The sequence below is a fragment of the Camponotus vicinus genome, unplaced genomic scaffold (genome assembly GCF_025532165.1).
Source record: "Camponotus vicinus isolate PSW18456_S1 unplaced genomic scaffold, iyCamVici1.0 SCAF_1, whole genome shotgun sequence".
NCBI classification, from domain to species: Eukaryota; Metazoa; Arthropoda; class Insecta; order Hymenoptera; family Formicidae; genus Camponotus; species Camponotus vicinus.
Window position 1 is genome coordinate 23889605 of NW_028141945.1, and position 23796 is coordinate 23913400.

The following is a 23796-nucleotide window of genomic DNA, read 5'->3' on the forward strand; positions in this document are numbered from 1 at the left end:
AAACTGTGAACTCTTTCGCACGTCTGATTTACACGAGTGGTACGAGCGCAGCGTTATCGAGCCCACTCTAGCATTGCTAGAAGAATTTCAGGAACGCGATAGTGGCTGGGCATTGTCGCGAATACAGAATTTAACTGTAAATATAAATAAGTATAATCCTATGCGCGCGGGATGTTATATTAAATTGCCGCGAGAAATTATGATGAAGAGAGCTGTAATTAATGTACAATCTAGAGACAATGCGTGTTTCGCGTGGGCAGTGGTGGCCGCTCTATACCCCGCTGAAAGAGACACAAATCGGGAATCTTCATATCCCCACTATACGACGGTGTTAAATGTACAAAATATTGAGTTTCCGATGACGTTGAACCAACTAAAAAAGTTTGAACATATAAACAATATCTCCATCAACGTGTACAGCATCGAGAAAGAAAACAGCATTGTCCCGATACGTCTTTCGGAGCAGAAACGGGATAAACACGTCAACCTGTTGTATGTGGAAGACGGTAACAGCGTCGGACATTTCGCATGGATCAAGAACTTATCCCGGCTCGTGAGCTCGCAACTGAGCAAACACAACGGCCGAAGATATATCTGTGATCGGTATGTATAATTTGAATAATTTATGTAATTATAAAATATAATGCATTGCATAAATCTTTAATTTAAATATTCTTTTACAGATGCTTGCACTATTTCGGATCGGAGGACAAGTTGCAGTCACATACGGTAGACTGCGGAAAAATAAACGACTGCGCTATCCGATTGCCGAGCGATAAGGACAAGTGGTTCGAGTTCAACAACTACACGAGGAAAGAGCGGCTTCCATTTGTGATCTATGCCGATTTGGAATGTGCGTTGACAAAGACTGACGAAGAAAAAAATTATCAGCATCATAAGGTATTTAGTATAGCGTATTATATGCATTGTTCGTTCGACGACTCGTTATCCGCGTACCATTCTCGCCGCAGTATTGATTGTATCGCGTGGTTCGCCGAAGAACTTAAAAATTTAGCGTTACGTGTAAAGACTATTTTAATGACTACAAATGTCTCCATGGTAAATTTAACATCGGACGAGTGGGAAAAATTTCACAGCGCAACGCATTGCCATATTTGCGAAAAACCGTTTACGCAAGAAGACGATACACGCGTACGCGATCATTGTCATTTGACCGGACGATATAGGGGTCCCGCGCACTCAAATTGCAATCTAAATTACAAAGAATCATTATATATTCCGATAGTCTTCCACAATTTATCAGGTTACGACGCGCATTTCATTATCGAGGATATAGCCACAGCGTTCGAAGGGGAAATCGAATTACTTCCAATAACCAAGGAAAAATATATATCGTTTACAAAAACTGTTAAAGTTGCACAAGACAATTGGAAAAATTATATAAAATTAAGTTTTATCGATTCGTACAAATTTCTTACGGCAAGTCTCGACAAATTGGCATCTTATCTAGACAAAGACAAATTCAAAATTTTAAAATCAGAATTTCAAAATTTATCTGCAGAAAATTTCAGTTTATTAACACGGAAAGGCGTCTTTCCGTACGAATACGTCGACTCTTTAGATAGGTTGCAAGATACGTGTTTACCACCGCGCGAATCGTTTTACAGTTCTTTGACCGGTGAAACTATATCCGAGAGCGATTACGCGCACGCCGAGAACATCTGGACGCGATTCTCCATTCGAACGCTAGACGAGTATAGCGATTTGTACCTGAAAATCGACGTCTTGTTATTAGCCGATATTTTTGAAAACTTTCGCGATAGTTGCATCAAAAGTTACGGACTCGACCCCGCGTATTATTATACTCTTCCCGGATACACGTGGGATGCCATGTTAAAGCATACAAAGATTACATTCGAATTGCTTACCGACATCGACATGGTCATGTTTATCGAACGCGGTATACGCGGTGGTCTGAGTCAGTGTTCCAACAGATACGCGCGCGCTAATAACAAGTACATGCAACAATCGTACGATCCATCGAAACCATCGTCGTACTTGATGTATTTCGATGTAAATAATTTGTACGGATGGGCAATGTGTCAACCGTTGCCCTATGCCGATTTTCGATGGGTCGACGACGTGTCGAATTTTGACGTAGCATCGATCGCGTTAGATTCGCCTACGGGTTATATCCTCGAAGTCGATCTCGAGTATCCGCAACATCTTCACGATACGCACATTGACCTACCGTTTTGCCCGACACGCGACAAGCCGCCCGGCAAGCGGCAAGACAAACTCCTCGCAACGCTATACGATAAGAAGCGTTACGTGATACACTACCGTAACCTACAGCAATGTACGCGACACGACCTTCGCGTTACAAAAATACATCGCATATTACAATTTACACAATCTCCGTGGCTTCGCAGTTATATCGAATTAAATACACAGTTTAGAACACTCGCGAAAAATGATTTTGAAAAAAATTTATATAAACTGATGAATAACGCGGTATTTGGTAAGACGATGGAAAATGTGCGTAATCGTGTCGATGTAAAATTATTAACAAAGTGGGACGGACGATACGGAGCAGAAGCAATGATAGCGAAACCAAATTTTCATAGTAGAAGCGTCTTTTCGGAAAATTTGGTTGCCATAGAATTACGCAAACTTGAAGTGAAATTTTATAAACCAATCTATGTCGGCATGTGCATACTCGACATTTCTAAAACGTGCTTGTACGAATTTCATCATGAGTACATGTCACCGCTATATCGTGATAAATGCCGGGTAATGTACACCGACACAGACAGTCTTATATACCACATTGAGTGCGAAGATGTCTATGAAAATATGAAACATGATATCGCTAGTTTCGATACGAGCGATTATCCAATTGATAACGCGTACGGTATACCGCTCGTGAATAAAAAAGTACCGGGTTTAATGAAAGATGAAAATAACGGCGCGATAATGACCGAATTCGTCGGGCTTAGAGCAAAAATGTATGCGATGAGAGTGGACGGGAAAAAGGATACGAAGAAGGTTAAAGGTGTCAAAAGTAACGTTGTTGCGAGAACGATAACATTCGACGATTACACGCGGTGTCTGAATGACGAAATAGAAATGACACGACAGCAATCTTGCATAAGATCGAAATTGCACAAAGTGTATACCGTCCGCGAGACGAAAATTGCTCTGAGTCCGTACGATGACAAGCGGTATATCGTACCTGATTCGACCGACACATTACCATGGGGACATTATAGGATACCTTTATAATATAATATATATAATGTAATGTAATATAGTATGTGATATAATGTCAGATATTATTTTTGTATATGTATCTCATATGTATATGTATTTCATATATTGTATTATATACGATTATTGGAAAGGATGTATTAATAAAGATTTTTGTATTTTTATATATTTCATGTATATTTTTTATATGTTGTACATATTTTTTCTTAAATTTAAAAATAAATACAATTTGTATGAATTAAATCACATTGTCCTTATGTATCCAAGAATTGTGCGAATTGTCAAATCCCAACCATTTCACGTAAACCTCGTTACCCCTCCTACGCAGTATTTTCTCCACGAGATACACGTCCGGATAATTCGCGCGATGCAACTCGTACTCGTAGAACGCTCCAGCAATAGATTTTTTGCGATAATCCTCCAGTAGATAGCTTACGGGATTAGTATGTTGTACTTTTGCAATTTTAAACACTTCGGTTGTCCAATTTGGCGTGTAACCTTTCTCGAAAACTGTCTTGTACTTGCTAACGCGTACCGAGTCACCTACTTTGAATTTCGCCGGACCCGCGATATTTACATGGTTGTGCACAGTAGCCAAGAGTCTTTCAGCGATCGCGGGAGTAACGTCGACGGGTCGCATACCGATCGTTCGATGCTTGCGCGCGTTGTAATCCGATACGAGTCGCGGCAACGCGCTGATCCACTTGTAAGATCCGTTCAGCGTAAACATCTTCCACATGTCGTTTTTCAGCGTGCGATTGAATCGCTCAACGATCGATGCCTTCAATACCGAATATGTAGAATAGTGATTGATGTCATGTTTCCGCATGAGCCGTTGCACGTCAGCGTTATAAAATTCCTTCCCCATATCAGTCTGTAAGTTTTTCGGACATCTTTTGCTATCTCGAATTATCTCGGCGATAGCGTCAGCTGTCTCGCTTCCACCTTTACTCTTGAGTGGTATGGCCCACGCGTGCTTGCTCAACGCATCTATGACTGTGAGTATGTAGTGGTAACCTCTGTTGAAACGAGAGTACGGACGCATCTCGACAATGTCAGCTTGCCACAGGTCATCGTATCCCCGCACTATGACGTGTCTTCGGGGAAAATTTTTTCTCGCCGGCGCGTGCAATTCGTTCACCAACTGCCGTTTCTCTAAACTATGTTGTTTCTTCACTTCCTCGGTTATTCCCGATCGCCGATCCATCGTTGTTTCGATTCGTCGATCAAACGATGTGTGCCTCGAGTATCACCGTGCGTTTTATCATTCGTTGCTAGACGTTCCTGGCCCGTTCGATAGCCGTTCAAAACTGTTCGATAGCCGTTCATAGCCGTTCAATAGCCGTTCGTAACTGTTCGATAGCCGTTCGATAGCCGTTCGATAGCTGTTCATAGCTGTTCGATAGCCATTCATAGCTGTTCGATAGCCGTTCCCAACCCGTTCGATAAACCTTTGTAGATGCTCATAGCTGTTCGATAACCGTTCTAGCTGTTCGATAGCCGTTCCCAACCCGTTCGATAAACCTTTGTAGATGTTTAATAATTGTACAATAGCCGTTCCTAAACCGTTCACTACAGCCGCTCATTACAGGTTGATAGCCGTTTCTGAATTAGTGTTAATCGCACGCCGAAGCTCGTTTATCGCAGTCTGCAAAGCTCGCACATCCTTCTCGAACGCAGTCAGCAGAAAGAATCAGACGAGAAGCTGACTGCGTTCGAGAAGGATGTGCGAGCTTTGCAGACTGCGATAAACGAGCTTCGGCGTGCGATTAACACTAATTCAGAAACGGCTATCAACCTGTAATGAGCGGCTGTAGTGAACGGTTTAGGAACGGCTATTGTACAATTATTAAACATCTACAAAGGTTTATCGAACGGGTTGGGAACGGCTATCGAACAGCTAGAACGGTTATCGAACAGCTATGAGCATCTACAAAGGTTTATCGAACGGGTTGGGAACGGCTATCGAACAGCTATGAATGGCTATCGAACAGCTATGAACAGCTATCGAACGGCTATCGAACGGCTATCGAACAGTTACGAACGGCTATCGAACGGCTATGAACGGCTATCGAACAGTTTTGAACGGCTATCGAACGGGCCAGGAACGTCTAGCAACGAATGATAAAACGCACGGTGATACTCGAGGCACACATCGTTTGATCGACGAATCGAAACAACGATGGATCGGCGATCGGGAATAACCGAGGAAGTGAAGAAACAACATAGTTTAGAGAAACGGCAGTTGGTGAACGAATTGCACGCGCCGGCGAGAAAAAATTTTCCCCGAAGACACGTCATAGTGCGGGGATACGATGACCTGTGGCAAGCTGACATTGTCGAGATGCGTCCGTACTCTCGTTTCAACAGAGGTTACCACTACATACTCACAGTCATAGATGCGTTGAGCAAGCACGCGTGGGCCATACCACTCAAGAGTAAAGGTGGAAGCGAGACAGCTGACGCTATCGCCGAGATAATTCGAGATAGCAAAAGATGTCCGAAAAACTTACAGACTGATATGGGGAAGGAATTTTATAACGCTGACGTGCAACGGCTCATGCGGAAACATGACATCAATCACTATTCTACATATTCGGTATTGAAGGCATCGATCGTTGAGCGATTCAATCGCACGCTGAAAAACGACATGTGGAAGATGTTTACGCTGAACGGATCTTACAAGTGGATCAGCGCGTTGCCGCGACTCGTATCGGATTACAACGCGCGCAAGCATCGAACGATCGGTATGCGACCCGTCGACGTTACTCCCGCGATCGCTGAAAGACTCTTGGCTACTGTGCACAACCATGTAAATATCGCGGGTCCGGCGAAATTCAAAGTAGGTGACTCGGTACGCGTTAGCAAGTACAAGACAGTTTTCGAGAAAGGTTACACGCCAAATTGGACAACCGAAGTGTTTAAAATTGCAAAAGTACAACATACTAATCCCGTAAGCTATCTACTGGAGGATTATCGCAAAAAATCTATTGCTGGAGCGTTCTACGAGTACGAGTTGCATCGCGCGAATTATCCGGACGTGTATCTCGTGGAGAAAATACTGCGTAGGAGGGGTAACGAGGTTTACGTGAAATGGTTGGGATTTGACAATTCGCACAATTCTTGGATACATAAGGACAATGTGATTTAATTCATACAAATTGTATTTATTTTTAAATTTAAGAAAAAATATGTACAACATATAAAAAATATACATGAAATATATAAAAATACAAAAATCTTTATTAATACATCCTTTCCAATAATCGTATATAATACAATATATGAAATACATATACATATGAGATACATATACAAAAATAATATCTGACATTATATCACATACTATATTACATTACATTATATATATTATATTATAAAGGTATCCTATAATGTCCCCATGGTAATGTGTCGGTCGAATCAGGTACGATATACCGCTTGTCATCGTACGGACTCAGAGCAATTTTCGTCTCGCGGACGGTATACACTTTGTGCAATTTCGATCTTATGCAAGATTGCTGTCGTGTCATTTCTATTTCGTCATTCAGACACCGCGTGTAATCGTCGAATGTTATCGTTCTCGCAACAACGTTACTTTTGACACCTTTAACCTTCTTCGTATCCTTTTTCCCGTCCACTCTCATCGCATACATTTTTGCTCTAAGCCCGACGAATTCGGTCATTATCGCGCCGTTATTTTCATCTTTCATTAAACCCGGTACTTTTTTATTCACGAGCGGTATACCGTACGCGTTATCAATTGGATAATCGCTCGTATCGAAACTAGCGATATCATGTTTCATATTTTCATAGACATCTTCGCACTCAATGTGGTATATAAGACTGTCTGTGTCGGTGTACATTACCCGGCATTTATCACGATATAGCGGTGACATGTACTCATGATGAAATTCGTACAAGCACGTTTTAGAAATGTCGAGTATGCACATGCCGACATAGATTGGTTTATAAAATTTCACTTCAAGTTTGCGTAATTCTATGGCAACCAAATTTTCCGAAAAGACGCTTCTACTATGAAAATTTGGTTTCGCTATCATTGCTTCTGCTCCGTATCGTCCGTCCCACTTTGTTAATAATTTTACATCGACACGATTACGCACATTTTCCATCGTCTTACCAAATACCGCGTTATTCATCAGTTTATATAAATTTTTTTCAAAATCATTTTTCGCGAGTGTTCTAAACTGTGTATTTAATTCGATATAACTGCGAAGCCACGGAGATTGTGTAAATTGTAATATGCGATGTATTTTTGTAACGCGAAGGTCGTGTCGCGTACATTGCTGTAGGTTACGGTAGTGTATCACGTAACGCTTCTTATCGTATAGCGTTGCGAGGAGTTTGTCTTGCCGCTTGCCGGGCGGCTTGTCGCGTGTCGGGCAAAACGGTAGGTCAATGTGCGTATCGTGAAGATGTTGCGGATACTCGAGATCGACTTCGAGGATATAACCCGTAGGCGAATCTAACGCGATCGATGCTACGTCAAAATTCGACACGTCGTCGACCCATCGAAAATCGGCATAGGGCAACGGTTGACACATTGCCCATCCGTACAAATTATTTACATCGAAATACATCAAGTACGACGATGGTTTCGATGGATCGTACGATTGTTGCATGTACTTGTTATTAGCGCGCGCGTATCTGTTGGAACACTGACTCAGACCACCGCGTATACCGCGTTCGATAAACATGACCATGTCGATGTCGGTAAGCAATTCGAATGTAATCTTTGTATGCTTTAACATGGCATCCCACGTGTATCCGGGAAGAGTATAATAATACGCGGGGTCGAGTCCGTAACTTTTGATGCAACTATCGCGAAAGTTTTCAAAAATATCGGCTAATAACAAGACGTCGATTTTCAGGTACAAATCGCTATACTCGTCTAGCGTTCGAATGGAGAATCGCGTCCAGATGTTCTCGGCGTGCGCGTAATCGCTCTCGGATATAGTTTCACCGGTCAAAGAACTGTAAAACGATTCGCGCGGTGGTAAACACGTATCTTGCAACCTATCTAAAGAGTCGACGTATTCGTACGGAAAGACGCCTTTCCGTGTTAATAAACTGAAATTTTCTGCAGATAAATTTTGAAATTCTGATTTTAAAATTTTGAATTTGTCTTTGTCTAGATAAGATGCCAATTTGTCGAGACTTGCCGTAAGAAATTTGTACGAATCGATAAAACTTAATTTTATATAATTTTTCCAATTGTCTTGTGCAACTTTAACAGTTTTTGTAAACGATATATATTTTTCCTTGGTTATTGGAAGTAATTCGATTTCCCCTTCGAACGCTGTGGCTATATCCTCGATAATGAAATGCGCGTCGTAACCTGATAAATTGTGGAAGACTATCGGAATATATAATGATTCTTTGTAATTTAGATTGCAATTTGAGTGCGCGGGACCCCTATATCGTCCGGTCAAATGACAATGATCGCGTACGCGTGTATCGTCTTCTTGCGTAAACGGTTTTTCGCAAATATGGCAATGCGTTGCGCTGTGAAATTTTTCCCACTCGTCCGATGTTAAATTTACCATGGAGACATTTGTAGTCATTAAAATAGTCTTTACACGTAACGCTAAATTTTTAAGTTCTTCGGCGAACCACGCGATACAATCAATACTGCGGCGAGAATGGTACGCGGATAACGAGTCGTCGAACGAACAATGCATATAATACGCTATACTAAATACCTTATGATGCTGATAATTTTTTTCTTCGTCAGTCTTTGTCAACGCACATTCCAAATCGGCATAGATCACAAATGGAAGCCGCTCTTTCCTCGTGTAGTTGTTGAACTCGAACCACTTGTCCTTATCGCTCGGCAATCGGATAGCGCAGTCGTTTATTTTTCCGCAGTCTACCGTATGTGACTGCAACTTGTCCTCCGATCCGAAATAGTGCAAGCATCTGTAAAAGAATATTTAAATTAAAGATTTATGCAATGCATTATATTTTATAATTACATAAATTATTCAAATTATACATACCGATCACAGATATATCTTCGGCCGTTGTGTTTGCTCAGTTGCGAGCTCACGAGCCGGGATAAGTTCTTGATCCATGCGAAATGTCCGACGCTGTTACCGTCTTCCACATACAACAGGTTGACGTGTTTATCCCGTTTCTGCTCCGAAAGACGTATCGGGACAATGCTGTTTTCTTTCTCGATGCTGTACACGTTGATGGAGATATTGTTTATATGTTCAAACTTTTTTAGTTGGTTCAACGTCATCGGAAACTCAATATTTTGTACATTTAACACCGTCGTATAGTGGGGATATGAAGATTCCCGATTTGTGTCTCTTTCAGCGGGGTATAGAGCGGCCACCACTGCCCACGCGAAACACGCATTGTCTCTAGATTGTACATTAATTACAGCTCTCTTCATCATAATTTCTCGCGGCAATTTAATATAACATCCCGCGCGCATAGGATTATACTTATTTATATTTACAGTTAAATTCTGTATTCGCGACAATGCCCAGCCACTATCGCGTTCCTGAAATTCTTCTAGCAATGCTAGAGTGGGCTCGATAACGCTGCGCTCGTACCACTCGTGTAAATCAGACGTGCGAAAGAGTTCACAGTTTCTCGTATTGATACTTTTATTCGCACGCTTATCACCCGACACAAATTCACCGTTGAATATAGTGTTCAATTTTACACTGTTGTATCTTCTTATAACGTCTTGCACTTGCTCGAGCACGATGTCTTTGGCGTCCTCGAGAAATTGACGAGGTTCGATATGGTTTGCGTTAATCACAGCACCGGTTAGAATACGGTTATCGAACGCGGTATCAATCTCGCGCCGCACAAGTTCATTTTGATGCGCGCTACATCCGGCACCCGCGTTATTGTCGCCACTGTAATTACCACCACTGGGCATAAACTGTCTCTGCAATCGAGTCTTTGCACCTTCGAGTCGCGCGATTCGAGCAATCAGCGATTGTCGATTCCCGATCGATAATCGCGGTCGTTTGATCCGACTTTGCTCTTCCAGCGACTCGATGTACTCGTTGCATCGTTGTAGCCATGCAAAATATTCGCCCAAGGTGGCAATTTGGCGGGACCGCTCCACCAGGTCGCATTCAGTCTGCTCGACGTTTTCCATTTCTTCACAGAGTGCAAATTGGGCACATATTGCATGGAAATCTTATATACAACGGCTCGCTACAACTTGAACAGAATCGGCCATCCATCGCATCAAGTGTCTCAATTTTATGCTTTCGAACAGCATACATCATTTGGCTATCCACGCCTTGCAATGCAATCATACACGAAGGACATACAGCTAAAGCACCACCCGTGGAATAATAAAAGTATATGATACAAAATTTTGTACTACGTGCGTTTAAAGCATTAATTTCCGCAACAGACACTATTTTCTCTCTGAATTCCGTGGAGTTCTCACTGCAGTCACTAATGCAATCACTGTCAGATGACAACGCGTGATCTTCGTCTTCCATTTTTATATTATCACACAACACTGACAGAACATTACTTTCTGACAGAACACTATAATTTTTGACTATACTTTTGCTATACCGTCGTGTCGATGCGCTTTCAAATCACGTACTATGATCTGATGCGCTTCGATCCTTCTTATATTCAACCAACAAACTTTCAGAGATTGTTGAAGGCACAAAAGAAAAAAATTTTTGTAACTGAACCTAGGGTTGAAAATGTGTTGTTATCTCGCTATGATTCACAGATTGCTCGAAAACGTCGGACCCCGAAATATCTCAAAAATGTGTTGTTATCTACGTATTTCCATCCGCCCAATCCTTCAAAGAATACTTCTATTTATATTGTGTATGTTAAAAAAATATAATGAAGAGGACTCTGCTGCACTAGAGTATCATTTCTTTCGTTGCTCTTCTGTGTTTCGGTGGTCTGCTGCACTAGAGTATCATTTCTTTCGTTGCTCTTCTGTGTTTCGTTAGTCTTGTGCAATGGCTGAAGAAAACGTAATTATCATCGACGACGATACGGATGATGATTACGATTATTGGATGGATCCAGTTGTGGCGGAGCGGATGGAGATAGAGAGAGAGGAGAGAGAGAGGAGAGAGATGGAAGATGATGGATCTGATATAGAACCCTTGGCGAAGGACAGTGATTATGATAGTGACAATAGTGTCGATATTCTTGATGAACGGTTACAAAAGAAACAGCGAGATTTAAGCATATCTGAAATAATGACATACAATCAAGCAACAAAGATATGTTGCATTTCATATTACTACATGGAAAATGGATTAAAATTTTGTATCGAATGCTTTCTAGAAGCACCGGATCAGTATGAAGAAACTAGTGCTGTTCGAGAACATAGAACCATAGCTTATGTTCATTTGGAAAATATGTCATGCAAAGAGTGCAGAAGATCTTTGAATCAAATATTGGCCTGCAACATGTGCCCTATTTGCACAAATTAAAATAGATGATGGATAACATTGTAAGTATCTTAATTTATTATATATCAAAAGTATTTTAAAATAAATTATTAAAATAATTTAAACTAATGAAATGCGTATGTTTTCTTCTGTTTTCAGAAACGGCTTCCCCAACATAGCCCGACGGTCTATTTTATATATTATTATTATTATTTTTTTATATTGTATACTTTTTATTAAACATACACATTTAAATAAATTATGGTATATATATTTTTTTAATTGTAACAAAATCATGACGTAATTTCTTCGCACGCATTTCCATCCACCCAATCCTTCAAAGAATACTTCTATTTATATTGTTTGTTAACTGGTAATATTGTATAATATCTCAAAAATGTGTTGTTATCTCGCTATGATTCACAGATTGCTCGAAAACGTCGGACCCCGAAATATCTCAAAATATAAGTTTATGACTAATATTGTATACTTGCGATAATACAGAGAGAAAGAGAGATAAAAGGGATAAAGAGATAGATAGAGGGATAGAGGGATGGAGAGGGAGAGAGAGAGAGGGATAGAAATATAAAGGGATAAAGAGAGAGAGCGAGAGAGAGAGAGGAATAGAGAGAGACCCAAAATCTTCTTCATAGGAATACCGCCATTTTTGTTTATACGTGCGTCCCCCGCCCCGCAGCCCCCGCGCCATCGAAATTCCCTCCGTCCCGCGTGACGTCATCCCCCCTCCATCCTGCGTGACGTCATTCCCCCGCGCCGCTGAGATCCCCTCGCCCCTCACCCCCCCTGAGATCCCTGCGTTAGAATTCTCCTAGTGCTAACTACTTACGCAGTAATCTAACGAAAATCTAAAAAAAATTTATTTATATCAAATATAAATCCAATATATTAATTAATCGAATCATTCGTAGAAAGAGAAACCTCTGATATTTATATATGTTTAAAATATTTTGCACACAACACTAAAGGTTTTAAAACCTCGTCTCGAAAGGAGGAGACTTAAGTGCGCATAATGGAAGCATAGTTGGCAGCGGGCATTTATTTCACTTAAGAAGTGTATTTGTGAGCGCGGAAGACGGTACTCTTCACCCTCGAGACGCAATTATTCCTCATTATTTCAGCATCCCGACAAAGAGGAAAGAAAGGGTGACCTAAGGCAAATTAGAACGAAATTTGTTATAAGTACTGCCGGTTAAGACGCTCGTGTTAAACCCCATTCATACCAGCGCAAAAAACAAATCATCCCTTAATTGCAGATTTATTATTCCTTACAATTAAAATATTATTTACGAAGAATTCCTTTTCTTGTCGTTACGAATCGCGCCAATTTTTACGAAGCATTACATTTGACATTTTCGCAAAAATTTTGGGAAGCGAAAACACTTTAAATATATTAAAGGACGAATCAATTTTTAAGTCGATTGAATCTCTTTTTAAAATTAAAATTGATATCTCTGAGCTTCCTGTGTGCTATGCGAACGATCACTGTAAATTGTTATCAGGGCTCGCGTGCATTTTCCATTCGGCCGCCGGATATTCGTAAAAGCCTCCTGAATTATTTGCGACCGGCCGCCATCGCGCCAGTTTTTGCGCGACGTAAAGTACAACGGGCCCGGTGCGGCCGTGATCGGCCGTGCTTGTAAATGCACGCCACGGGATAGGTTCACTCATTAGGCGGTAACTATACGAGTATTCGCTAACCGACTCCGCACCTCGTCGGCACCGGCGAACGTGGCGCGGCTAGGAAATTCGCGTTGCGAGACGACGTGGCCGCGCGTCCACAATAGAATTACAACTGTCGGCGACTCGTGTTCGCCGTTTCTCCCTCGGTGTTTATTCTCCGGATACAAAGAGTAAGGTAAAGTGAGAGCCAGAGAGGAGAGAGTGAGAGTGCAGGCCCCGAGCGTATATTACAGTTAGACCGAAAAAATGAAATTATATATCTTTCGATAGAAATCAAAGCAGAAATTCATAACATTTGATAAGTGTAACAAAGATCGCTATCACTATTTGGAATATTTATGTTCTAAATATATTCTAATTAAATAAGTATTAATAAAATAATACGAAAGAGGAAAATAATAAAATTCTAGAGGATATAGAAATCGATTATCCCTCCGCGCTTTCGCGCGTTTCCTTCAGCTGTCTCCATCTATTTTCTCTCGTTTCCTTTTCGCTTGTTGTTCACTTCGCAAGGAAACCAAACTCGCGATATTGGCCTCACTCTAGGAAAAAAGTTTCAATGCGATAAGACGACAAGTGTCAGATATCTAACAAGTACCCTGAAAGCTTATATACATATACTAAACTGAGGAAATAGTCCACTGGGAAGTAGAGCTTGATCTGTGACAAAGAAAAATATACGAAAGAAACCGGTTCCTATCATTTCACATATGCAAAGAAATTTTGCCAAAGAACGTCAGCAATGAAAGTCATGCAAATGTCTGATTTTCTTAAAAAGATTACGGATTTGATATCAATAAAACAGCTACTGCATCCGTTGTAGAAAATCAGAATATATTCTGATATATATACGCTTATTTTTTTTATATAACAAGAGGAAATAAAATCTTGGCGATATAAATTCTTCTTCTCTTTTTAATATAGAGAGAAATTAAGAAAAAATTTCAATTCTATATAATATTTTAAATGTCAAAAAATATAAGATATAAATGTAAAAGTACAAATATCATTGCCAAAGTATATCTTAAGATTTTTATGATTTAGAAACCAAATATTTTCAACTTGATCTCTTTATAAAAATATTTAAATTATTTTATTAATTTAGTATAAATTATAAAACAAGCTGTCAAATTTACATATTTTTAATAAATAATATAATATTATTACGTAATATTATTTTAATTAGGTTTATTATAATTTTAATTAAGTTTATTATAATAATTCGTGCGTGTCAGAATCTCGCAGTAATAATTTCTCATGTTATGATATAATTACGTTAATATTATATACACATTTATTTGTTTATTCTAAACTAGTTAAACTAATTTAATTAATTAATTTAACTAGTCGAATAAATATATACGCTATTTACTCGTCACGCGTTTTAACATTTTTTAGTTTGCATTCTTTACTGCAGTTTTTGCTGCAATGTTTGCGTATTCTCTTCCTTCTCACGCTGTTTTCTTCGTTTTTTGTCGCTGGTTCGATCAACCGATAAATCGATATCGAACTTATAAACACAAGATTCGCGCCCTTCCAGGTTTTCGCGATAAGCAGTACATCGCTGATTTCTCTTTATCGTTTTATTGGCCTTTAAAGAGCCAATGGCTACCGATTCTTATCGCGTCTTTATCGCGACTGCAAGATGCAGTTCCGTTGGTACACGTCGTTTAACTGGCCGGAATCGAGGCCGCTCGGAGAACTGGATCGACGATAAAAACAAACTTTTAATATCGACACCTTGTCGGCGAGTTTATCGAATTTATACGAAATTAATGGAGCGACGATCGTGGACGAACACTATCAAAGCGATCGATTAATCTGTCTTTTAATTTCCCCGAGTTGTTTTGCCATGTCAAGAATATTTGTATAATTGCCGGATTATTAGTTTCTTCCGGTCGTGAGCGGATATTTTATTGCCTCGTACATGTCGGCGATTTGATGCGAGTCACGTCTTATCGCTTATTAATTCGAAACATCTTCGCCGGGAATGCTATAATTAATTGCGTGAAGAAAGAAGCGTGTATCGTGAATGCGTTTTAAGTCTCTTTACTCTCAACAAAAAAAGAGTTATTTTAAGAGTCAAACATTGATATGAAAGCTTCTTTATACAGGGTGTCCTAGACCACCCGTACACCCCTTTTCTTTCAAAAACTAAGCTATTTTAGAGAAAAACGTTTTCGACAAAAATTGTATGGTTTTGCGGGGAACATAAGATGGTGTCATTGGTTTGACCTTGGATGGCATCGTTAAGGTGAGGTCAAGGACACCTTTAATTTCTTAAATGGAACCACCTATTTTTATTGCATATTCTTATAGCTTATGTCGAGAGCTTTCCAAAACACTATAATAAAGTATTTTTTCATCAAGTACTTTTCGAGTTATAAGGCTTGAAATAATTTCTTAATTTTACATAAACCATAAAATATTTAGTAAAATATTCATTTTTCGATTATCTTATCTTAATACTTTTATGCACAAAATAATGAGAGGAATCAATTGGTGTAAAGAAAACACATAATTGTTTCGAAAAAAAATATGTAATTGTTAATTGCAAATAAAAAATAGATGGTTCCATTTAAGAAATTAAAGGTGTCCTTGACCTCACCTTAACGATGCCATCCAAGGTCAAACCAATGACACCATCTTATGTTCCCCGCAAAACCATACAATTTTTGTCGAAAACGTTTTTCTCTAAAATAGCTTAGTTTTTGAAAGAAAAGAGGTGTACGGGTGATCTAGAACACTCTGTATAAGAGTCGTAATAAGAACAACGAAATTAATTTCACAGTTTATCAGTTAATCATATATTTGAATTATATTATTTTTTAGCGAAATTTTTTGAGAATATTATTTTATCTAACTTTTTAACTTTTAATATATGTAATTAATTAATAAGTTAATTTACCATTTTATTCCTATCATATAAAAATATATCGTGAATATTTTGTTAAAATATCCTGAAAAAAAATTTAAATAAAATTTTATTAATTAATATTAAATACTAATTACTAATATAATAAACTAATACTTAAGTAAGCGCTTTTATTTGTTCGCATTATTTTAAAGCTTTACTCACAAAACTTTGTTTTTTTTGTTTTTTGATTGCTTATAATTAAAAAACATTAATTTTTGTAAAAGAAAAATTTAAGCTATAATTTACACAAAATCTGTCACGAAAATTTCATACGTTTGTGTACGATGTATTGGAAATAAAATTTCAAAGAGTGACAATCGCCAATGAAAACAATCGTATCCTTTGTTTTTACAAGTTTATTTTTTTTTCGGGATAAAAAAGGTACCACTAAAAAAACCGAAAAAGTCAAAAGTCGACTTGTGCACAAAGTGGCGGCAAATCGATTACTGATTGCGCGGACCGACTCTCGCAAAGGGCACGAGACCGATCAATCAGTCAGTTTGTCCAACGATAAGCTTCTGGCAGTGCGATTTTCAAAATTGTGCGCTTTCGCTCGTTTTTGCCTCCCTGAGGCTCTCTATAGGCAATGCAATTTACCGACAACCGCCGTGTCTACGTTGATGGAAAAAAAACATACGTGCGTATACACACATACGCGTGCACGCTTCGCCCCGGGACGACACGGCGTTAATTGAATTTTTAGATCCGCGTCGTTCGGCGTGACTTTTCATAACGCGTGCCATATATCTGCGGGTCATTCTGCTCTTGCGGCGACGGCGTCACGCGAATCGAAAAAGAGGACAAAAGACTTTGCAAAAGACCGTCCGAGATTTTTATCCGCTCGACAAACGTCATTGAATTTTGTCGATTTTTTACGTCGCGATTGCGATAACTTTTTTATACATCGCCGTTAGAAATTTTTCCGATACGAAAATTATCGATTTATTCTTGAACGATGCTTTCATTCGCTGAGGAGCAGTGTAATAAGATGCACCAAATGATATTTTAGATAATTAAGTAGAACGTTTTACGATGCAATTTCTATGATAACTAGTGGTATGTCTCCTTGATTATCGGATATAGGATTATCGTGGGTGGATTCAACTTTCAAGTTGGATTAGATCAAAAGACTAGAACTAATTTATAGCCATATGGAAATGTGTCGACGCGAACATATAACTCTTATGATCATATATTCTCATCAATACTTACTCATTTTGAAAGTTTCACGAAGTAAGAGTATGCACTCTTTTTTTTACTTTATCTTTTTTTCTTCCAACATTTTATTCTTTCTTTTCAATATCTACGCTGAGCATGGACAATATCTATTTTACCAAAGATCAAAAAAATTAAAAAATTAAAAATATATATAAAATAATGAAATAAATAAATAAATCTACTAAATATTTATTTTATGCAAAATAAAGAAAATTTACGTATATTTATTTTATGTAAAATAAAAAAGATTTTACCATTATATTTATTGGGCAAAGTTTGAACAACAGATATAATGATTTTATTGTTAATTATTATATGAATTTATATTATCTTTTATTTACACACGTGTGTGTAATCAATTCTAACTATGATAAATGACAGAAGAGGATATAATTTCAACGGTTGTTACAAATCCATTGAAAATTAATTAAATAATATTATCGTTGGAAATCTGAAAGTGCCAGTTCTTTTTCGATGAGCGACAATGTAAATTTACAATGAAAATACCGCTGCAAATATATCTGTGTGTATATGCAATGAGACTTAATTAGTCCTGTTCCAATCGGTGTGCCTAGAAATCGATGCTCGAGCAAAGCGTTACACGACACATCCATGTTCGCGCCAATCTAGAGAGAGTTTCAGATCTACCTTCGACGTTCCGGTCGATGATTAAATTTCATCTATATCAGGTCTATGCCGAATATTAGTCTCAGGCCGGTATTCATAGTCCGTTCTTATATTTAAGATCGTCTTAAGTTCATCTTTTGATATTGTATGTATCATTTTATTGGCTATGGATTATCTGAAGATGAACTAAAGACGATCTTAAATATGAGACCGGACTATGAATACCGGCCTCAGAGGCATTGCCCGTTGTTCCTCTCGAGAGCCATCACCACGATACAGTGGCGAGCACCGGCGGAATCATAAATTCTCGACCGATCGGTAGGGAACTTGCGGGAGAATGGAGGACAATAGATGTAGCAAGAAAGAGAAAGAGAGAGAAATAAATGCAGAGATTAAATGTAAGTGAACGACAGAGAGAGTGGGAGATAACAGGAAGGATTGCGTAGAATGTCTCAGAATTATTCTTGTCACTTTTAAAAGTTTTCTTCAAAAAATAAATAAATAAATAAATAAATTTTAAAATTCTCATATTTCTAATTCGAAGATCATTGCACTCTCCTTATTACTACAGAGTTTATCCTAAATTGCTCCTAGAATTCAAATATACGAAGCGAGAATGATGATAGTCGCGCGATAAATTATATGGGGGAAATTCCCTTTATGGAATTCGATGCGTCGTTCGTCCGCGTGCGCATAGGTCCATATTTTGAATCCTCTTTTAACGATAAAAGTGCCTCTAAAAGTGGCTTATAAGCCTTTTGATTGGCTATGAGCTACTTTTAGAGGCACTTTTATCGATAAAAGAGGATTCAGAATATGGGCCATAGTCGATGCCGATGGGGAAGTGAACGCAGCAACCGCGCAGGATGACGTAGCCCAGGGTATTATATGAATCCCCGAAATTATGGGATTTCGCGTACGGCGCGCCGTAAAGCTCCGTCTCTCGCGTCGTACATCTCATAAGGTATCCGCGGCTTTCGTTTTGCTCGGCCGTTATTCGTTCCTGATATTATGCGCCGTTCCTCGAAATTTCTCCTTCCCTCCTATGGTGATCGGTGTACGCGCATGAGACATAATAATGACTGACGAGACCGCGATATTGCGCTAGAGGCTGAAAAGGGCGAATGAGAGTTTTAGGGAGCATTGTTACTTTTCATACGTTGATAATGATAGAATGAACTTTATCTCGATTAAGGAGATGCTGAATGAAATTATAAATATTTCAAAAATTTGACGAAAGTATTTATATATATATTTGATGTGAATTCTGTTAGCTACTCGCGCATTTTGCATATTTTATTTTATATCCTTTTCTTTTATTATTTAAAATCCTATTTTTATATTTTGCAACAAATAAATTAAATATTAAAGATATTTTATATTCTAATTATTAGAATCACAAAATCTTATTCTTTCACCACAAACAAACATTAATTTAATAGCAGTGGTGAAATATTGGTAGCAGTAATTTACGACGAATAAAATATGATTAAAAAGAAATTATTAAATTATTAAAAGAAATTATTGATATATTAGAGCAATTTTTGAAATTATATATAATGATGCACCACTTACATATTGAAATATTGTATTAGATTAATCTGACATAAATTAAATTAATAGTCATATGTTTGCTTTTAAAAATCTATTTCTTGCAACTAGCTGCGGTGTAACGTTACCTGCACTATTATTGCGAATTGATTTCTGTTAATATGTATTTCATACCAATTGAACTTCGCTTAACTGGCCAATCAAATGATTAACAGCGAGGCGCTATTGCAGAGTGTCCGTGGTAGATGTAGCATCGAGATTTACAAAGGGAATATCAAGTCCGCCCGTAATTAGGGATGCCACAAAATTACAAGAGGGGGGGATTTCGTGGTGTAGCGAAAATATGATAATAACGGTGTCTGACAGATCCGCGCAGACTGTCAGGCTGCCAGTTCGCGCGTAAATGCAAAGCCGTCTCTCGATGTAGATCTAAAGGCAACGCAGATTCGCGCGATAATGAACGCGAACGTAATTCCGTGCTGGCTAATGAGCCTTTCTGGAGGTAATTTCGAGACTCATGCAAGGAACCCAAAACGGAGAATCGTTCGGATTCGTCACGATATCAAGTACAGTAAAGGTCAAATATATCAGTGGCACCTTTTACATAAAATGAAAATACTTAATTAAACATAATGAAAATACTTAATTAAACATAATGAAAATACTTAATTAAACATAAATAAAAATACTTAATTAAACATAATTTTCAATGTTGATAAAATCTATTATATTGATCGTATTATTATTTGTTGCTTGGAATTGTAAACCAGTTTATTTTAAAGCGTATTTTTTCAACACCTTTTTTTAAATTTATTGTTAATTTCTGCTAAGATTAAGAAGAATACGCGTTAATATTTAAGTTACAAAATTGTTCATCGAACACAAAATCAGTATAGCTATTAACAATTTAGAAGCCAATTATTTGTAATTATTCTGTAACATATGGGGCGCCTGGATATATTTATTAGGTAGGTAACTTTACTCACGAGCATTCGGAACTCTTTCAAGCGTGATCTGTCACTCGAGTCGAGCTCGGCCCGAATAAGCTCCGAAGTATTACCGGGACTTGGGTGATGAAGGTGTTAAACTTAGCGTCAAGAAACCTGAGAAGAATGTTCCGTTCGATCGATCTTGACAGGAGGTGGTAGGAGTACGTGTATAAAATTTGAATTATGTTGCAATTTTTTCTCTTTTCAAAGTTTGTAATAATCAATTATATGCTAAATAATTAATTGTAGTAAAAATACATGAAACTGTTTTTCGTTAAAAGTAATTTTACTTGTTTTGAGATATCACACACAGATATGATTTTTTCTTCAATACTATAAATTAATATATTTGCTATTTATTATATTTTCAATTAATTTCCGATCTTTATTTGTATAAGAGCAGGCAGTATGGCAATTTTCACATAGACTAAGATTTTTCATCTTGTAAAATATAGATAATATATACAGAAAAACACAACCTTTTATAGAAAAGAGAGGAATATTATACATATTTTTCTTCCATTTAAATATTGTTTAAACATTGAAGAAACTCAATTTATATGGCAGATATCATATCGCGACGGTAAAAAAATAATTCTTAACATCGATGCAACTTTAAATTTTACTGTCACGAAACCGGTCCCGTAGGCACTTAACAACGAAGCTATCACGATAGTCTGGTCGTTATTGGCAGTGCAGTCCAGAATCCAATATTGTGTCGTTAAACCGAGAGCAAGCTGAGGATATATATCGTTGTATCCTAACCCATAGGACAATCGGGATTGATGATCCGCAAATGGCCTCGCAGTTTCCTACGTCGGTCCATCACGAGGAATGACGCTCGTTGCGCAGTTACTATGACGTGCAGTTATTATGAAAATCATGATTTGCAGACTGCATACATTGCAACCAGAGAGAAGCCTGAGAGCGGCCATCCGGCCGTTTTCCTTACGATAGCTTTTCGGTCTCGTACAGCAGCGCCTCTACATCCATTTTACAGCCGCTTGGAACTACAGGGCCACATCCACTTTCGATAGCACGATAAAACACCGTGTTTGGTGTGTGTCCGTGCTACGTCCATAATTGTGGATGACGATTATGTCCCATTTATGTATAAATGTATCATAAGTTAATGTTTTAATTACATTTAAAGTAAACTTCGATAAAACGATTTCGGAAAGAAAGATAATTATTCTAAGATAAAATAATTTTTATCGTATATATTTTTATAGTTATCTTCGTTAAATGTTGCGTATATAAATAAAATACATTTTACTATATAATGTATCATATATGTATGCATTACAAATTATTTTTTCCTTTTTTATTACCTTTGCAATAAAAATATAAGTATAAAAAGCAATATAAATATCTTAAATAAATAAAAAAATTATCGAGAAACTCGGATCTGAAAACTCTCCATCTTATAGCATGTAAGAATGCTTTCCGTCGAGTCACTACACAACATTGAAATGAAGATCTATTTAATTCCTATTTATGTTACAAATTTATATTGCTTTTTACGTTTATATTTTTATTGCAAAGGTAATAAAAAAGGTAAAAATAATTTTTAATGCAGATATATATGATACATTATATAGTAAAATGTATTTTATTTGAGTACGCAACATTTATATGTATTGCGCGTCCACGCGCGTGCGTGTGTGTTTGTGTGCGTGTGTGTGTATAATTGTTAATATATATAAAATAATATAATTTTATATATAATATATATATAAGTATACGCGAGAGTTAAGCGAGTGAGCAAGCGAGAAGGTAATAAGAGCGATCGAGATAGAAATAGCACGCGCGACGAGGACTCGAGAATCGAGTCTTCCTTGCACACTATTTCTCTCGCTGTCTTCGATTACTGTCTCGCTCGCTCCTATTATTGTCTCGCTCGTTCCTGTTATTGTTTCGTTCACTCTTACATAGTCGTCTTATACAGGGTGACCCATTTTAACTTAGGCAGCCAAATAACTCGAAAAATAAGCAAGATAGAGAAAAATGTTTTAGACAAAAGTTGTATGGTTTCGAGGGGGCCATAAGATGGTATCATTGGTTTGACCTTGAAGAGTCATTTGAAGGTCACGTGAAGGTCACTTCAATTTTTTTAAATGGAATACCCTATATATTTTTGTACATTCTTGTAGCTTATCTCGAGAGCTTTCCAAAACACTATAATTAAGTACCTTTCCGTTAAGTACTTTTTGAGTTATGATGCTTGAAATAATTTCTTAATTTTACATAAACCGTAAAATATCTTGTAAAATATTCATTTTTCGATTATCTTACCTTAATACTTTTATGTACAAAATAATGAGAGAAATCAATTGGTGTAAAGAAAACACATAGTTGTTTTTAAGAAAAAATATGGAATTGTTAATTGCAAATTACATATTTTTTCTTCGAAACAACTATGTGTTTTCTTTACACCAATTGATTCCTCTCATTATTTTGTACATAAAACTATTAAGGTAAGGTAATCGAAAAATGAATATTTTACAAGATATTTTACGGTTTATGTAAAATTAAGAAATTATTTCAAGCCTCATAACTCAAAAAGTACTTAACGAAAATGTACTTAATTATAGTGTTTTGGAAAGCTCTCGAGATGAGCTACAAGAATGTACAAAAATATATAGGATGTTCCATTTAAAAAAATTGAAGTGACCTTCACGTGACCTTCAAATGACTCTTCAAGGTCAAACCAATGATACCATCTTATGGCCCCCTCGAAACCATACAACTTTTGTCTAAAACATTTTTCTCTATCTTGCTTATTTTTCGAGTTATTTGGCTGCCTAAGTTAAAATGGGTCACCCTGTATATTCTCATGTTCATCTCGCTTGCTATCAAGCCTGTCGCTGACAAGCGTGAAACTATAACCAATAAATAAATAAATAAATAAATAAATATATATATATATATATATGTATATATATATATATATATTATTTATTTATTTATTTATTGCACATAATCCTCGCCTTTCGGCTTAGGATGGCTTCCAGTCTGTACATTCATAATAGTTTTTACACAAAACATCTCCCCGCTAAATCAACCAATTACTTAATCAATTAATCAATTAATTAATTTCACATTTCAAATTTCCAATTTTCCAATTCAAATTCAAATT

The 23796-nt window shown here is 37.5% G+C and overlaps 4 protein-coding genes and 1 long non-coding RNA gene across 6 annotated transcripts; 2 read left to right on the forward strand and 3 right to left on the reverse strand.

Annotated features, from left to right (window-relative positions):
• The first annotated feature begins 16 nt into the window (after positions 1–16).
• LOC145959728 (uncharacterized) lies at positions 17–1015 on the forward strand. The gene is made up of 3 exons (XM_083078883.1): positions 17–603; positions 684–853; positions 972–1015. Exons 1-3 carry the CDS (start codon positions 161–163, stop codon positions 1013–1015), a joined length of 657 nt encoding a protein of 218 aa, XP_082935009.1. The 5' UTR covers positions 17–160.
• A 608-nt stretch (positions 1016–1623) lies between these two features.
• LOC145959771 (uncharacterized) lies at positions 1624–3246 on the forward strand. The gene has a single exon (XM_083078917.1). It carries the CDS (start codon positions 1852–1854, stop codon positions 3244–3246), a length of 1395 nt encoding a protein of 464 aa, XP_082935043.1. The 5' UTR covers positions 1624–1851.
• A 3359-nt stretch (positions 3247–6605) lies between these two features.
• On the reverse strand, positions 6606–8228 carry LOC145959772 (uncharacterized). The gene has a single exon (XM_083078919.1). It carries the CDS (start codon positions 7998–8000, stop codon positions 6606–6608), a length of 1395 nt encoding a protein of 464 aa, XP_082935045.1. The 5' UTR covers positions 8001–8228.
• Positions 8229–8836: 608 nt separating this feature from the next.
• On the reverse strand, positions 8837–11897 carry LOC145959793 (uncharacterized). Its single transcript, XM_083078991.1, has 3 exons — positions 9249–11897; positions 8999–9168; positions 8837–8880 (listed from the first exon to the last, which is right to left on the reverse strand). Exons 1-3 carry the CDS (start codon positions 10370–10372, stop codon positions 8837–8839), a joined length of 1338 nt encoding a protein of 445 aa, XP_082935117.1. The 5' UTR covers positions 10373–11897.
• Positions 11898–16700: 4803 nt separating this feature from the next.
• On the reverse strand, positions 16701–21616 carry LOC145972334 (uncharacterized). Of its 2 annotated transcripts, XR_014439138.1 has the most exons (4): positions 21137–21616; positions 20655–20771; positions 17485–17597; positions 16701–17408 (listed from the first exon to the last, which is right to left on the reverse strand). It is a non-coding gene; the product is annotated as an uncharacterized LOC145972334 (long non-coding RNA). The 2 variants fall into 2 exon arrangements; XR_014439137.1 differs by lacking the exons at positions 16701–17408; positions 17485–17597 and adding an exon at positions 17942–19228.
• Positions 21617–23796: the final 2180 nt, after the last annotated feature.